Source organism: Mycteria americana, chromosome 9 (assembly GCF_035582795.1).
Source record: "Mycteria americana isolate JAX WOST 10 ecotype Jacksonville Zoo and Gardens chromosome 9, USCA_MyAme_1.0, whole genome shotgun sequence".
NCBI classification, from domain to species: Eukaryota; Metazoa; Chordata; class Aves; order Ciconiiformes; family Ciconiidae; genus Mycteria; species Mycteria americana.
Window position 1 is genome coordinate 2,664,060 of NC_134373.1, and position 16,669 is coordinate 2,680,728.

The following is a 16,669-nucleotide window of genomic DNA, read 5'->3' on the forward strand; positions in this document are numbered from 1 at the left end:
GACAAAAAAGTGAACCATCTTGGGAAATGACTTTGAATTTCCCGGCTTTTGTCAGGTTTGTCACAGCCTTATCATTTGCGGGGTTATTTTTGTGTGTGTGTGTGTGTGTGTCGGTGGAATCCTTCTGGCTCGTACACTAAAACTGGGACTGTTCAAAGTACCGCATTTTCATCTTAGTACTTATCTCCCTGATCTTAGAGATGAAAACATACCCCATAGTGTGTTAGATGTAAAAGCCATATGTAGGTGATGATATAGATGGTTATTAAGGGAGTTGATATAGTTAGCAACAGAGACATTGTATCTAGTCGCTCTTTTTTTTTTTTTTTTTCCTCCTTTTTCCCTTGTAATTGGCTACGAGTGGCTCTAGATTCCCAAGGAGGGGCTTTCTCCACTACTTCATCATCGGCTGCCTGCCACTGCATTTATATTTTCTTTGTTTCTTCTTTTCTCTCTAATTCATATTTTTCTTTTGACTGGAGGTGGAATTGATAGGTCTTTCGAGACACACACACACACACCACACCCCCCCAATTTTTTTTACTCCTTGAGGGTTTCTCAGAAGGGTTAGTGTCTCCACAGGGCAAAACTGACCCTGCTGGAAGATCTCCCAGCCGTGCTTTTGGACAGGACACCTGCATTTTTTTCCCCCGGAGCCAAAATCTTTATCCACAAACATTAACTAGAAAGTTTTGTGAGGTGTTTCGTTGTACTAATTGCTTGTGTCCCTCTTCCCGTAGACCCCGACTGGGCCAGCTTGAATCTGGGAGCCCTCATATGTATCGAATGCTCAGGTATACACCGAAACCTTGGCACGCACCTCTCCCGGGTCCGCTCTCTCGACCTGGATGACTGGCCTATAGAGCTCATCAAGGTGATGTCTTCTATCGGCAACGAGCTGGCAAACAGCGTCTGGGAGGAGAGCAGCCAAGGCCATATGAAACCTTCGTCAGACTCCACAAGGTAGGCTTCCCTACTCCATCTGGCTGTGGCACGCGGCAGGCAGGTAGTACGTGATACTGCACGTGGCCGAGGCTGTAAGCTATGAGCGCATAAATCCTCATTTTGGCATTGCAGTCAGAGGTGGTAGGGCGTTACAATGTTTTACGACATGGACTTTTAAAATTCTCCCTTGGAGTAAGCCTTGTAAAAATCATTACGTATATATATCTTCACTGCATGCCCAGGAAGAACGTGTGTCAAAGGGGTGGGGGGGGTGTCAAAAGTTGAGTGACCCCGTTACTTTTCACTCTTGTGAAGGTTTCCTCAGCAGCTCTAGAATTTTTTTTGTTCAAATGACTGACCGACAAAACAGCGGGAGATTGAAAACCTCCCGCCTGGTTGTTCCTCAATCTAAATTATACTGTAGTGTGTTTCTTTGTTTCGGTCAGCCACAAAGTTCCTGGCTCTTGGACTATCGGTCTGTGATTAATAATCTGCCTTCAGTAGTTCAAGCTCACCCAGGAATTTGTGCCTGGCCATCAGGTCTTTGGGTTCTCCTCACAGATGTTGAAAGTTCTGCTCGCTGTGGACTTGGCTATTTTTTTGATGTGATATATATGAAGGTGTAAGTTGATGGGGGAGTGTGTGTTTCCTATGGGAACAGTATTTTACCTACCAGTCATAGCTCAGCACGGTGAAAATCTTTCTGCGATGCGTTGTCCTACCAAAAGCTAAAGGTTTTGTCCTACCAAAAGCTAAAGGTTTTTTATGCTTAATTTATCTGATTGGTGTCAAAGGAGGAAAATACAAAACGTAAGTGCTAATGGTTATAACTAAGGTATTGGGGGAAGCAGAGTGACCTCTGGCAGGCTGCGTTTCAGCAGGGGGGGTCAGGCAGGAGAAAGACCTTCTGGACTACCTTGCACAGCTGGGCCGGTCTTTGAAGTTGTCTTCAGAAGCGCGTTGTAATTGTCTTAGGGCGAGCTCCAGGGGTCGGCCAGCCTGCACCCGAGCACTGCTCCGTCCCCAGGCAGCAAAAGGCACGATGGAGGTGTAGCTCTGTGTTTGCCTCCTGTGTACGAGAGAAATCAGAGGGAATTATCTTCTGATTTTGTTTATGGATATTTCTGAATCCTGCTTTTTCCAGTGCCGGATCAAGTGAAATTATAACCTGGGAGTGTATACCTGGGCCACCTCCTACGGTGTAGGAGTAGGTTTGTACTGTTGTCTGTAATAAAGTCAACTGTTTCTTATTGCATTATTTCGTTAGCACTGAAAAATGAATTTGTGGTGCCACCTTTGGTTCATCTTCGAGAATGAAGCCCCTACATTAATCAGGCTACTTAGATGAATGACTGTGCATATAAAAATGTTCAGGGAGACCTGCACAGAGATTTTGTTCACGCATAAACTGTATGTCTGCTGTATACGTGTATATTATTAGACAGCTAATATAATGATTTCATCAGGTAGATTGAAATCAACTTATTGCTGCCTCTCAGTCATTAGTATTACTTTAATCCAGAGATCTTCTATTGTGGCAACTAATAAATATATGTTGCTCCTTACTACTGAGGTGAGCTGGAGAGATACCTCAATTCTAAATACTTTTAAAAAGAAAAGGCATACACTCAATTGGATTTTTATTTAAAAAAAAAAAACCAAAACTATTTTATTATACATATAATAAAGACGTTATGAAAAATCTAAAGTACACGTGACTGTGATGAAAAGAGAGCCATCCGTTTGAATTAAATTATTCAGGTTTTTATGTTTGGAAGTGAGTTTTACTTATAGAAAATCATATAAATAGAAAATTTTACTTATAGAAAATTTGTTCTCTTTGTATTTCATGGTCAGAGCTTATTCTAATTCTTTGTTTCTGTACATCTTTGTGTTTATATTCAGCTGTTTATGTTTGTCAGTGACATAATTGCAGTTTTTTTCCTGGACTCTTAACATTTTTGAACAAAAGGTGTAAAGATTCGTTTTATAAATATGCATTTCCATCTGTGTGTCCAAGTGCACACTTATGTGATGGAAGAGCTGTTAGAAAAAACAGAATTAAGATCATGTGAAAATTTTCCCACAAAGCAATTGTAATCTTGCTTTGCTACTCCCATTTTTTCCACTGTTTGCAGCGGGGACTAAAGTGATATTTTTCACATAAACATCTGAAAGGTCTGCTTTTTGAAAGTGTGTGCCTTCTTTTGTACTTTACTTTGGTCTCTACTAGCATCATAATCCTTCTGTCCAAGATGGGGCAAGAAAATAAGTTCAAGTTCTTGAGATATAAGACATGCATTCCATTTTCTTGCTTCTGTTCGCAGTTTTGCATGAGGAATCCTATCAGAAGCAGCTACAGTGGACCTGAAGTGGGGTTAAACAAACCCCCCTTTTTTTGTTGTTGAGGGACTGAAGGGGGAAGAGGCAACTGAAGTTGAGGGACTGGGGGAAGAGGCAAGAACGTAAGCAAGTAGAAAGATGACTGAGGAGCTGAGATTTGGAGTTCTGGTGGAGGAGGGATGGAGGGAGTCCAAGGATATTTGGAGATCAGGAAAGAAAGAATCATTCAGCAAAACTTCTTTGGAAGGGGAAGGCAGCTGATGGCTAGTGTTGGGGGGCTGTTCCTGCCCATGCTGGTGAGCTCTGGGGTCACTGGAGCCTGAGAGCCGCTATATGCAGAGGTTCACACACTCAACATGCTCCTGCTTTAATGAGTTCTCTTCTCACCAAACCTCCATCAGATGGGAGAGGGAAGTACTCCCATGTTTCTCTCCAAGTTTCTCCTGAACTTGTTCATATCCCCGTTCCCTTCTACAGCCCCACTTACTACATCTGTCCCGCGCAGTGCTCCCATTTTCAGTTCCACTACATATACTCGTTAATCCACCCTCCATGGCTTTCTATATTTGCTCAGACCTTCCGGCTGTGCCTGCAAACAAAGTGTTGGAAACACAAGAACAGAAGATTTCTTAACCGTTCCCCCAACCAATTCAAAGGCTTAGCACAAAGCATCAGTAAAAGACCTTGGACAAATACCGTCTTCTCACGTGTTTCTTTATGACAGGCACGTCTCTTCGCTCTTCTGTCTCCGCTGCGCATGCCCCCGCCAAAGCACCAAAAGTTGTCAGCGCAATGATGGACCCTCTGTTAACAGACGTTTGTAGAGAGGATCAGACATACATGGGTTTCACCATTTCATGTTGTGTCTTTCTATTGGAGATGAAGCCATCAGTGGAAACCCACAGGCTTTCTAGGGGCAAAAAAAGAATTATTGACTGCTCCAACCTGTTGGGCTGGGAGGCTCAAGGAGCGTTCACATGCTGGACTAAAAGGAACCTGGAAGTCTTGACATGGCTTCAAAAGCAGTCCCTTCAGCTTGGGAGAAGTCAGCACTGGTCACTGCATCATTGCAGTGGCATCCCATGCGTTTCTGTGGAGTAGAGGGAAGGGTGGAGAGACCCAGGGAGACACATGTGTTGCAGGAGGGATTGCCAAATGGCTACTGTAGGCCACGGCATAATTAAAGAGTCTTACTTGGGAAAATGTCACCAGTATTTATAAAAACAGAGATATGCCAGGCTTTGAGTACAGCTTGCATTTTTAATTTTGTACACTCAAAAATAAGTTAAATATTATCAAACTTAAACCACATCAAACATACCATACCACTGTCCTTTCCTAGCCCGCTCAGATTCACTTAGAACTCCTTCTCCGAGAAAGTCATGGGGACAGATAAACCTCAAAATGTATTTTGGAGGTCAGAAGGGCTCTCAGATTGGAGGGTGTGAACTCAAAGCCTGAAGAGTTTTGTGGCAAAAGGGTGTTACTTTTGTCAAGGATATATTGCCCAGGTATGTCCGCTAATGTTAACGCGTGCCAGGTCTCGTAAAGTCTTGAGAGGCAGCTTATAAAATAAGCAGATCTCTAGGTCGTTCGGTGCCTCTGGATGAAAAGCAACACCTTGGATGGCCTCTAGCATGAAACGGGAAGGCGGCGCAGGTTATGGGAGCACAGGTGCAATGGGATCCCAAGGAAGCAGCGAAGAGCCAAGCAGTAGCATGAGGCACAGTTCAGACTGAGGGCGTTGGCGTGATTACGGGGGGGAAAGAGGAATAAACATGAGCTCCCGGTGAGCACGAAAAGTTGGCGAAGCGGCAGAAAACCCAAGCATAGGCGAATACGTGCGTGTGGAAGGGAAAGGGGACCAGCTGGCCTCTGAGCGGTGATGTCCGTGGGTCCCTGATTAGGTCAGCTTTGGAAGGCTGGTAATTGGTTCCAGCAATTACGAGCTGCCCTGAGAACCGCCGCTCAAACTTCGGGAGCCCTGTGACAAATTGAAGCTGACTGCTGGTGAAGGAGTATCGACTTCCCATTTCTAAACAGGGAGATCATTAGTCAAGAAAAGCATCTTTTAATTACTCGCAGGAAGGGGGGAAAAAAAAGGAGGAAAAAAGGAAAAAGATCTTTCAGTATGGATCCTGCAACAACTGCCACTTTTTTTCCAAGTGTATTCAATATTAAATTTATTGTCTTGGAGGGGAGGGGGTGAGCAGGGAGAGTTTGCCTGCGGTCCCTCCTTCAGTAATGCGGGTTTAATTTGGAGTGAGAAGTCAAATTAGAGTAAATCAATGTTGTGACAATTAACTGGGTCTGGGGATGAGATCAGGATTTTCCCCTCTAATTGCTATTGATACTATTTAAGCACACTCTTAAAACATTGATTTGGAGTGGTGCGACACAGGAGCAGCCCAGTGGGGCAGGGGCAGAACCGCTCCATGGAGGAATGTCGAAGAGCTTGAGGGGTCTGCGCCATGTTTCGCCTGGGCCTTTTGCACTGGTATGTAGATCTCCTACCAGATATTTAGCTTTCTTCTGCACACACCTCACATGCTTTGCTTTCTGCATGTACTATTCCTGCCCGCGTGGCTTCTGGTTTTTAGACTTGCTTGCCGCCATCGACTCCCTAAGATGCTGTTGGTCTTTTCCAAATGAGATGAGCTGCCACCATCCCTCTGCCTGCTCCCGGAGGTGATTATCTGCTCCCTGGCCCTCACCCTCTTTCTCTGAGCTCCCAAGGTCTCCGTCTCTGTTGTGCTGCGAGTGCTGGGATGTGCCAGCAACGAGGGGCCACCTCCACCATCTGGAAGCTGCTGGCCAAGAGGAGGGAGGGCAGTGTGATATCCAGGCACCATCCCAGCCATGCTTTTTGTTCTTCTGCTCAAGCGATGCTGAATATTTGCATTAGCTATGTGCAAAACCTAAAGTTGAAGGGCTCCACCGTTTCGGCATCTTTTTGAGAATACTGCTAAATAGAAAGAACCTCCATCTCCATTAAAATGGATTTTTAAAGTGAGGGATGAGCAGTCAGTAGAAGCTCAGGCGTAGTTTTAAGCTCTGCCGAGGCAGCCCCAGGCAGCCACTCTTTAAATGGAGCTTGGAGGTTGGAGCATCTGCTGCAATTTTGCTCAGGTAGTCTGTTTGCATAGCAGTCACCCTGTTTATTCTGCTTTCCAAAGGTTATAAGAAAATAGAGAGGTTCTTAACGCTGTCTGAGAAGTCTGGAGTTGGGAGCCGGCAGTGTCGGGAATTGACTTTCACCTTAAGACGTAAGATCCAGTTTGATCCCTCGCTCACTAATGAACTGAATTTAATGGTGTCAGAAAAAACATTATGCAGCTCGACTATATTTAGCAGACTTTTACAGTCCTAAGCTGAAGCCTGGCTTGCCGTTTCCAGGCTTGCATCCGCTATGCTGAGCGTGCGCTGGTTTCTGGGGGATAAGTGGCGAGCGACTTCTATGAAAAATATTAAACCAGGCCTTCTTTTTTTTGTAAAAACAATTATTCCTTCATTATAGACAGTACAGATAAAGGGCAAGCCCAGGGAAACCGAGTAGTTAAGATCCCGGTATCGTATGCTGAACCTTGTAAGGATGCTCCACTTCATCTCTCTCTCATTTCTTGTTCCTTTTGGCCGTCAGATTGCTGTTAGAGTCCTGTTGGGCTCCGATTCCTGGCATAAGCCGCAGCGTTACAAATGGGGCCTGGGGGAACAGCAGTACCTCTCTATCCGCAGTTGTCAGGTCTGGTTTCTTAGCGGTTCTTGGCCTGATGAGGTCAGTGTTTTGTGCCTTTTGAATGCTCCTCCGCGCTTGACACCTTTCCCATTTCGGAGGTGGGGGAAGGGTGTTTTTAAAAATAAATAAGATTAAAAAAAAAAAAAAAATTTATTGTGAAGGGCTGACCAGAACCCATCTGCAGTTGGGTGGCATCTGCTCCCCACATGTCACTTCCCTCATTAACAAGCAATTGAATTAATTAAATGCTACTCAGAACACGCATAACAAGCTACCGGCAGTGTCCAAATTAGCACTGATAATCAAGGATGATTTCCTTTATTATCCTGCTAAGTGGTGTGCAGGCTCTGATCTCCCTGTCTGCCCTCATCTATTTACATACCCCCAGCTTCTGCCTTTAGAAGCTGAGGTTATCTTACCTAGTTAATTTGCCACGATCACCAAGCATGGCGGATTGATATTCCTGCCTCTGCTGAAGCAAACCCCCCCTTTCTCTCCCCCTTTCCTTCCTCTCCAAGCCTGGTCCTTTGTATCTCAAGCTCACTGATAAATTAAAAGCCACCCCTGTGGTCTCTCAAGTGAGTAATAGAGGCAGAAATTTCATTTTGCAACTGGCTGATTTAATGATCCAAAGGGTAATTAATGGCCTGATTATCTTAATGTTAAATATGTCCGGCAGCAATTACTGTGACCTCCCGCTTGTCAAGGTCCAGGCTATGCTCTTCTTTCAATTAAGTTCTCTGGGGCTTAATGGTATGAATAAACTCCTCTGATTCTATCATTCCGGACTCTGAGATTTAAGCGAGCTTGGGGCTCGTTTGGAGTTTTAATCAGCCCGTCTTCTACTTGAGCGATCAGAGTTAACAATTATAACAAGGACAGTTTAACTTTCTTTCTCCCCCCCCCCTTCCTTCTACTTCTTTATATTTTTATTTTATTTTTTTTTTTAAGCGCTCGGAGGGAATTTTGTTGGCTGCAGCGGCAGCTTTGCTAGGCTAGTCTCTCCCTATATAAATTATCATGTGAATGCCGCTGTTTTTCCATTTGACAGGCTTAATTAATTGGCAGGAGCGCCCGAAAATGACAGTGCCACTAATTGCAACTCCAAGTCCATTTCTGTCATTGCGGCACGCTTGTCAGCGGGCATGCCCCGCTCCTCGCCGCGGCCGGAGTTTGTTGACGTTTTCCATTTCGGTTTTCACATCTCGTAGGGGAACGTGATGGGATGTGATAGCCCAAGATGTGCCTTTGGGTTTTCCAGGCATGCGGTTTGTGTGCAAGAATGACATTTACTGCCAATAGAGTTTAGACAGCTGGGCTTCTGCCCACCCAACAGCTGCTAGGGGACTTAAGATTTGACTTAAGATATTTCAGCAAGGCCTATGGACAGGAGAGACTTTGGGAAGGAATTCATTAAAAGGGGGGGGGGGAAACCCCACCAACAAACCCTGAGAGTCATAACTCACTCCTGGTCTTTCTGGTAGCTGAACCACACTGAACAGCACATCTCCCAGTGAGCTGGAGTTATATTAGCTCTGTTTTGGACAGCAGATATTTCATAAAGATAATGAGGAAAATGTATAAATTATTAGTTACAGGAGTATTGCGTTTTCAAACGCACACATAAATAAAAAGACTGATTCATTGCTGCCAGTAAACTAAAACCTTTCCCCGTACGGCTGTAGAAATGAACTGATTCTGACATGCTAGATTGCATGCTTTCAGATTAGAGTAATTGTAATTGTTTTAAAATTAAATTTAAAAAAAAAATAAAATTTGTCACTTACCAGTAGCTTCCAGGAAATGCGTCTAATAAGAATAACTAAGTGAGGCAAATGAAATGTCAGCTTGGGTGGCGGCTGGTGGGATTTCACCGTTCGGAGGCCTCAGAAGCTCCAATGCAGTATCCAAAGATGAAGGTTAGTATTAGTCTGACATATTTTATTGTCCTTGTAGCTGCTTGGCAGACCTTGTCATCCAGGAGCTGATCCGGTAAAACACTGGTGCCTACATAGCGGCATGGGAGATGCCTGGATGATTAAAAATAAAAACAAAACAACAACAAAAAAACCCCTCGACCCCGCTTGTCCAAGTTAATGAGCGCTTTAGAGAAAATGCTCCCTGGTTCAGCTGCACGTTTCTTATGTGCAAATCTGTCTTTGATAAAAACTCAAACACTTTGTAAACAGAAGCCTAGTTTGCAATTATTATTATAATCGTTATTCTCCTCATCGCCGGTGAAAGAGAAACCTGCAAAGGAAGTACTTCTGTCTCCTCCTGCAATGCGTTAGAGCATTTATAAAAAGCAGAGGTGTAAAAGCCACAATACTATTCTTTTTTAAAATCTAAATAGCGTAAGTACCACTTTATTAAATCCTCTGAATATTTAGATTATATTGTATGTGGACCCGCCACGCTGCTCTCCGCGTTCGTACCTCGCATGGAACATACACATGCTCTGTGGGTGCTGCGATGGGGTATGTTATGGACCCGTGTGGCCCATGGTCAGCAGAGACTTCCAGTTACACTGGGTTTATGGTATGTCCTTTTCATCTTGCTTAGCAACTACCTTCTGGACAGTTTGCCCAAGTATTGCTGGTGTAGCCTAGAGTTTTTGGAGAGAAGAGCCAAAGAAATCCTCGTTGCTTTTGTCTTTTCCTCATTTTCTCTGGTGTCTCTCGTGTTAGACTATCCGTACGTGCGTTTGTTGTTCGTCCTTTGAAAAACGTTTTTGAAGAGGACAGGGGAGAGCAACGTGTTTCAGCCTTGTTTCGATACCTGCTCGCTAAGATACCTCCTAGCTAAGGCACTAAGATCCTTCCTCAAACCCAGATTTTATGGGTATGGTGACAATACAAAAATGAAGATCAGAGTAGTGGGCCAGAGGCAACGGTCAAGCTTTGAATACTGAACTAAAGATAAAAAGAAGGGAAAGGCCTTCGCCTTCAAGGGGCCTTGAAAGAGAAGACAAGTAGCTTTGCTTTCATACCGTAGAGGAACAGGAAGGCAACAGTCCATATTTTAGCAGCTTTTTGCCATTTTCTTACAAGTCCAGTGACATTTGGTGGTGTTTTCCCTGTAATCCCAGGAACTGTGGAAAACAGTCACCCCTTGTTTTTGAAAGTAGTTTTCAGTGTTGATGAAAAAATGAGAAACCCACTCTGAATATACCCAGAAGACTTGAAGAAAGACATCCTTGACTGTATTAAGCTTACAAATCAGAGCTGCGTGAGGACATCTTGCCTCTTGAGGTTTCTGCAGTAGGACAGGTGATAGAGACCGAAATGTTTTACCTTGGAGGTACAACTCAAAGTACCTTTATTCTGCTGAGATTCTTGGCAATTTTGGGTTCTATTTTTGTGTGTATTTGGCTGCCACACTGAAAAAAAGCATGAAGTTAAGCTGAAATTACCTAAAAAGGACGTTGATGAGCTGTTACACTTTGGGAAATCTAGGATTCGAGTTCAGGATTCGAGCAAGGAGGTTTTCTTTCTATTCTATGAACAGCGATGATTGAGACAGTGGGGAGATACATTGGGAAAGCAGTATTCATAAGGCAATAATCAGCTGTCAGAAAAGGTGATTTTTTTGTTGTTGTTGTTTGCTAGAATAAGAACCAGTCTGTTGGTTGAGTGCCTGTTCTAAAGGTCTCAAAACAGTGTAGGCTCTTGGCTTCAAACTTAATTTTTGGTTTAGATATGGACTGATTATTTCTTGTTTTGTGTTAGTTCTCTCCCAAACGCCTAGCATTGCTAGAGAGCATCTCAGATTTGAAGATCAAAGTGTCGTCACTGTGACTTCACATCTGCTTGGCCATAAGGTGCTTGAAAAGGTCAAAACAGAACTTACCAATAGAGACAACCATCACTGTGTTTATTAGAAACATATACTTGGGCCAATGTTTAACTGTGGTACTACAACAGAGGAATGGAAGAGCTAATTAGAACAACGAGATGAATTTCAAATGAGAAAAAAATGGATATTGTATTTATAAATTGAGGGGGAATATGGCTTACATCAAGCTAATGGCCAAAGGCCATTAGTGAGCTTAAAATGAGTCAGCTGCCAGCCCCTGGGGGTTAGTGTTTCCCCAGAAAATTCCTTGATACCTTTATAAGCATTTAGAAAGAAAGTAGAAATGAGACTCAATCGCATGCCACGGCAAATTCAGCCTTTAGAAGAGACGGACAACGGTACCTGTGTGACAGTGGTGTTTCCCATCCCTTGGTGACTATAGCCTCCCATCCATCTACCTGCAGCCCAGAATCATTGCAGACTTGCAAAGGGACAGGTCCATAAGCAAATGCCACATTTCAGTGCAGAACGCAGACCAGGATGATGGTTAGCTCTTCTGCAGAGGTGTGAAGATGACCAAGTTAGTTTTCTCTAGGATCTTCAAGAGATCTGGAAGCCTTTTACTGAGGAAGCAGCATCAGGCTTGGGTAGTGTGGTTTATGTGCTGAAAGAGGCCATCCATCTTTTCCTCCCTCCACTGAGAACCGCATGTTTCTGTCCTTTCCCCCATAGTCATGCAAGCGTGTGTCCGGTCGGCTCATGGATCCCATCAAAATCTATAGTTTTGGTGCTCTTAGGTTTCTTTTGGTGCGACCAACCGGTCCCTTCGACTGTGTGTGAGCACTGTATCAACGTAAAGGAAGCGGTGGGAGTTCGTGGCCAGGGGCGAGGGGACAGACGGAGGCAGATCAGCCCTTCCAGCAGCAGCCCGCAGCTAGCGCAGAGTAGGCATAAGGTGAAAGAGCGCCCTGCTATTGCTCCTTTGGATCAAAGTACGGGTTGGTAGCGAACAGTTTTGAAACGGGTAACAGGTAGACTCTGGAGTACATTTTCTCTTGCTATATTTAATAAAAATAAGAATTGCTACCTTGCCAAGCTTAGAATTGGCTGCATGTACTGGAGATTGAAACTGGGCTAATTATGAGATGTTATTCATGGTGCTTATTTTAGCTGTCTAAGATGAAATACCTGAATTAGGAGTAGAGTGTAGTGCAGCTTTGCAGTCTGAACTCTGAGACGGGGCAAGTGTAGTGTAGAGGAGTATTTAAAAAAAAAAAAAAAAACAAAAAAACCACAAACCCAAAACACCACCGCCAGAAACTTGATTAAGCTCACATGCTCCTTATTTTCAGGAGTTAGCATCTATCAAATCGGATGGGTTTTTACTGGGAGGGCAACAGATACTTCTGTGACTCCAGGAGCAACTCCTTGTTCAAACCCAGAAATTATTGAACTTTGCAACGGAACATTTGCAGGGGAGTACATTTACATTAGCTAGGCTTACTTGAACCCATTTTTTATCATTTACACTGAAATTAAGTTCCACACTGCTCAGTATATGTGTGCATGCACATATATGCTACTCCACAACACCTGAGGAATAAATAGGGAGAGTTTCATCTTAAATATGGCAAGCTAAAAGCAACTGAAAAAATGAAATTTACTGTATAAAGCATTGGGCAGCATTACCAAAGCGATCTTTGCCCTCATGGTCTTTAATAGTAGCCATTTTATCAGTTATTTCCAAAAGGAAAAGCATTTAACACTTGTGTTGCTATCGAAATGCAGGCGTTTGTGAGGCTGAAACTTGTAATAATAAAAAGGCCAAAAAAAAAGCAATTGAGGAAAAAAATGCCAAATGCCAAGCATCAGCTATTACGAGGTCCCTCGGGTCAGATCTGAAGGCTCATCTATGAGATGTGTTCAACTTAAGGAAAGTAGTGTAAGTCGAGCCCTTGCTGCTGCTGAGGAGCTCAGCAGAGCTGCTTAGCTGGGAAGGAAAATATCCAGCGTATTAAAAAAATACATATTTTGTTAGAAAGAGAGCTTATGTAAAACGAAGCTTTTCTGTGTACTTGGTGTTTAACCTGTTCTTTTCATTTCTCCTGCCCTAAGGTCATGGCTGTCTCTCTGTATGTCAGGTCTTACCAAACATAAAGTCGTTTAAACATATAATTCAAATGGGTAGATATACGTGGCATAACAGCAGTTACTCTAAAGCCAGTTTATTCCTGGTTTGTGCTGCTGAAGCTTTATTATATACATTAATTTTAACGTTTCTAGGCGCGTTTTCTGCTGTTAAGAGGTATATAAACCAGTTGTGGTTAAATATGAGGACAGGTTCTCGCTGGTTAGGCTGAGAGCCTGGGAGGGTGGTCCTCGCCGTTACCTTTTTCTGGGCTTAACTTAGATGGGACGTTATCAGCAGGTTGCGTTGCACGGACAACAGGCTTCCGGCGGTGGTCACTACTGATGGCGGTAGTTAGGTTCCTTCATCCTCCCGCATTGTTTTTGACCGTTTCAGCCCTTTGGAGGTTGTTTGGATGGCAGATCGCTTTGTTTGAGCTGGCGGTGCAGCGGGGAAAAGAGCGTGCCTAAAACCAGCAGTGGCGATGCTTAACAGTACTTTAAAAAAAGGCAGTGCCTTGCCGTGCTACTGGTGGCTTTGCTGGCCGGTGACACTAGGCACAGAAGCAGCAGCATGCCTTTGCTTTGGTCGTGGCTACAGAACCTGCAGGGCTCCATAACAGTAACTGTGACCAACTTTCTCTCTTTTGTGATTTTTTTCCTTTTTTTTCCTTTGTTTAAGACTGAGCTTTGTTTCTGGCTCTGCAGGAAGCTGGTAGCCTATGGCAAGGGACTGGGGAGATAAGACTTCAGTAAGATAACTAAATGAAAAGGGCAGCAGTGAAAAGATGGTGCTGGCTTTTGACTGGACTGAAACTTGATATACACATCAGCCCAAATGCAGTTTCCCCACGGCTCTCAAATATTATCCGTTTGTCAGAGGCAATGCGCTTACTGCTGGATTTTTAGATGTGCGGGTGCTGGTGGGGGAGCCAGCAGCGAACCCCTGAAAGAGAAGAGTGACCGGAAGAAATAAGACCACCATCACTCCGGCTTTAAAGTAATTAAATAGCAGGCTAAAATGTGTTGAGGTGAACACAGGTGACGAATCGGAGCCTTTAGAGGGTAGGAATTAGAGTGAAATGAAATGCCTTACTGTGCCTATTAACTAGATTGTGCAGACAGTGCAAAGTCCTGTCGCTGAAGCATTTTTTTGTGCGAGTCTGCAGAGACGTACGGTAGTGAGAAGAAGCCATCTCTTAATTGGTAAGCCTCAAAAGGTACGGATGGGATATGCTTCAAAAAGTCTTCATGCTGAACAGATGATTATGTCATGGCCTAGAAATCTCCCAGCTAACTTTTCTTTTTCCCCAAAAGATTTAAATTTTCCTGGTTTCATCCAGGTCAGAATTTCTAAGTGACGTTCTCGTCGTATTTTCACTTCCCTACAGCACCAGCCAGACTTGGAAAACCGAGGTGCGTGCACAATTAGATCACCACCTCAATTAACACTTTTAAGACTCCTCTGCAAGTGGAAAGAACAGGATTGTATCACTGTGTACTAAAACTGAAGGATATCTTCAGCCTCCAGCTTGAGATAATATCCAGAAGTTGACTTTTTTTTCCTTTCTCATCTCAAGAAGCAAAAATTTGCAGCTTCTAACCCTTTGCTAATGACATGTGTGTGCTCCTGTCTGAGCCTTTCCAGACCAGGCCTGCTTTGGTCACTTGTGCAACTCTGGCAGCTCAGACCAGTCCTAAATAGAGACCTGAGATTGCTTGGGTTGGCCTGTCGCATTAAGGCAAAAAGGAGGGGCAAAAAGCAGCTACAGAAATTCAAGTTACTTGTTCGGACCTCCAGTCAAGGAGAAATGAGGTTTTAATGGATTTAAGATGCTATCGCAGCGGCAGTTTTGAGAAGGAGGCAAACCTGCCGTTTTGGTTGGTACAGGTGCAGCCAGCCGTGGTTCCAGCTGGCTGCTGTGGATACCATCGCCAGTGGGAGAGTATGGGTGTAGGCCAGTGCTTGCTTTGTCTGGCATCCCTTGGGGGAAGACAAGGATTTAGGGGTGTGCCCGTGCTGTGCGCACCCTGCAAGTGATCCACATACGTGGTCTCTGGGAAGCGTCCAGCCCTCTGCCTGTGCATGGGGTGACTGTGTGCAGCAGGGGTTTACTGCCCACAGCTTTTCCTTGCTGTTCAAATCATCGGGTGTTTGTGAGCCTAGAAGGGTTGGGCGCTGCTGCCTTTGGTAGGGCTGGCCAGTAGTCTCTACTGCAATCCATAAAAGAGGGCAGGTTTCCCAGCTGGAGAGATGCAGACCATGATCTGCACCGTGTTAATGGGCTGTGGTGGTCAGAAGAGCTGCCCATGTTCTAGCTAAGGATCCAGCACCTTTTGGACACACAGTGAAATCATTCAGCTTATCAGGTCACTTCTGGAAATAACAGCCATTCCCTCCGGTAAAGTCAGTCTTATGTTCAATTATAATTTGGTTGGCTCTTTTCTTGTTTGCTTTCTTATTTAAATAGAAATCCACTGGCACTAGTGTTTTGCAGGCAGATACAGGTTTTTCTTGACGGACCCATACTGTAAAATATTGATGGGTTTACATGTTAAAGAACCATGTTAAAAAAAAAAAGAAGAGAGAGAGAAAAAGAGAATATTCCATAGCTTCAAGCGTGAGCGGGGTAGGAGTTGTGCAGAGACAACTTGCTTTATACTTTTAAGAGTTGGCCAACCTCATTGCTTGGCTTATTGCTCTAGGGCAAGTTAATTAAAGCCAACGGAGAATTTAAAATTGGGGAAGGGGAACATTTCTGAATAATGTTGTGGAATTTCTCTCTAATTCATGTCCTTTCGAAACTCAGTCTTTGTGAAGCCCCTTGCCTGTCGCACCCCACGCAGATCAGCCCCGGGACCAGTACAGCAGCGCGTAGCTGGCACACAGGTTTGCTGGTACCTCCATGAAATATATTTGAGGCTAGATAAACTCAGCCGCCTAAGGTCCCTTTGAAATGCAAGGTATCCGTTTTGTATGACTGGTGACAGTTGTGTTACAAATAAGTCACCAGGATTTTGAATTTTCCTTCATGTGGACGTAGCGTGGTTTCACATTTACAACGGCTCTTGGGGTGTTTGGAGGGCAGGCGTGGAGAACCAGACTAGACTTAGGGATGCGCAGAACATGCGAATGGAATGCTTGAAAAGAAATGAGAGAGGAGAGTGTCCAGAAAGTGACTCTCCTGGTAAAGTTTTGGGACTCGTGAAATTAATATATGTCCAAATCCAATGTTTTAGCTGGCGTTTGTTGTCACGTTTGCATTTTTGTGGAGCCAGACGGCTCGTTGGATACCAATGTATGTGTTAAAATGTGGAAGAGAGAGGGGAGAACACGAGATGTCACGGTGTAAATTTTACTGTAAGCTTCAGAAAGGATGTTTCAGTAGTGCAAGGAAAATACCCTTCAAAAAATGACCACCATCAAACGTGATACTGTATTAAGAGGCAAGTGCGTGTGACATCCTGGGGGAGAGAGGTTTGGTTTGTATTTTTAACAGTGGAGATGTGGCGGACCATCCCACTGCCATAGTGGGACATACAGGATTCAAGCCGGTCTACAGGGAAGGCTTTCAGGCTAAAGCAAAAAAGAGTATCGACAGCCCAAGGGCAATAAAGTAATAAAAAAAAGAAGCTGGTTTTATTATTCCTCCAATTAGAGACAAATAACTTGGGCTAACGGACAGAGCTTCTTGTATTACAGGAAGGTGTATAACGCGCCAG

General features: G+C 44.1%; 1 protein-coding gene across 3 annotated transcripts in view; it reads left to right on the forward strand.

The window, feature by feature from the left end:
• AGAP1 (ArfGAP with GTPase domain, ankyrin repeat and PH domain 1) overlaps positions 1 to 16,669 on the forward strand; it is a 386,681-nt gene that overhangs the window by 348,188 nt on the left and 21,824 nt on the right. For all 3 annotated transcript variants that reach the window (XM_075511168.1, XM_075511170.1, XM_075511169.1), the window contains one exon: positions 741 to 963. In XM_075511168.1, the coding sequence (XP_075367283.1) occupies positions 741 to 963 (223 nt within the window). The remainder of the gene's footprint in view (positions 1 to 740; positions 964 to 16,669) is intronic.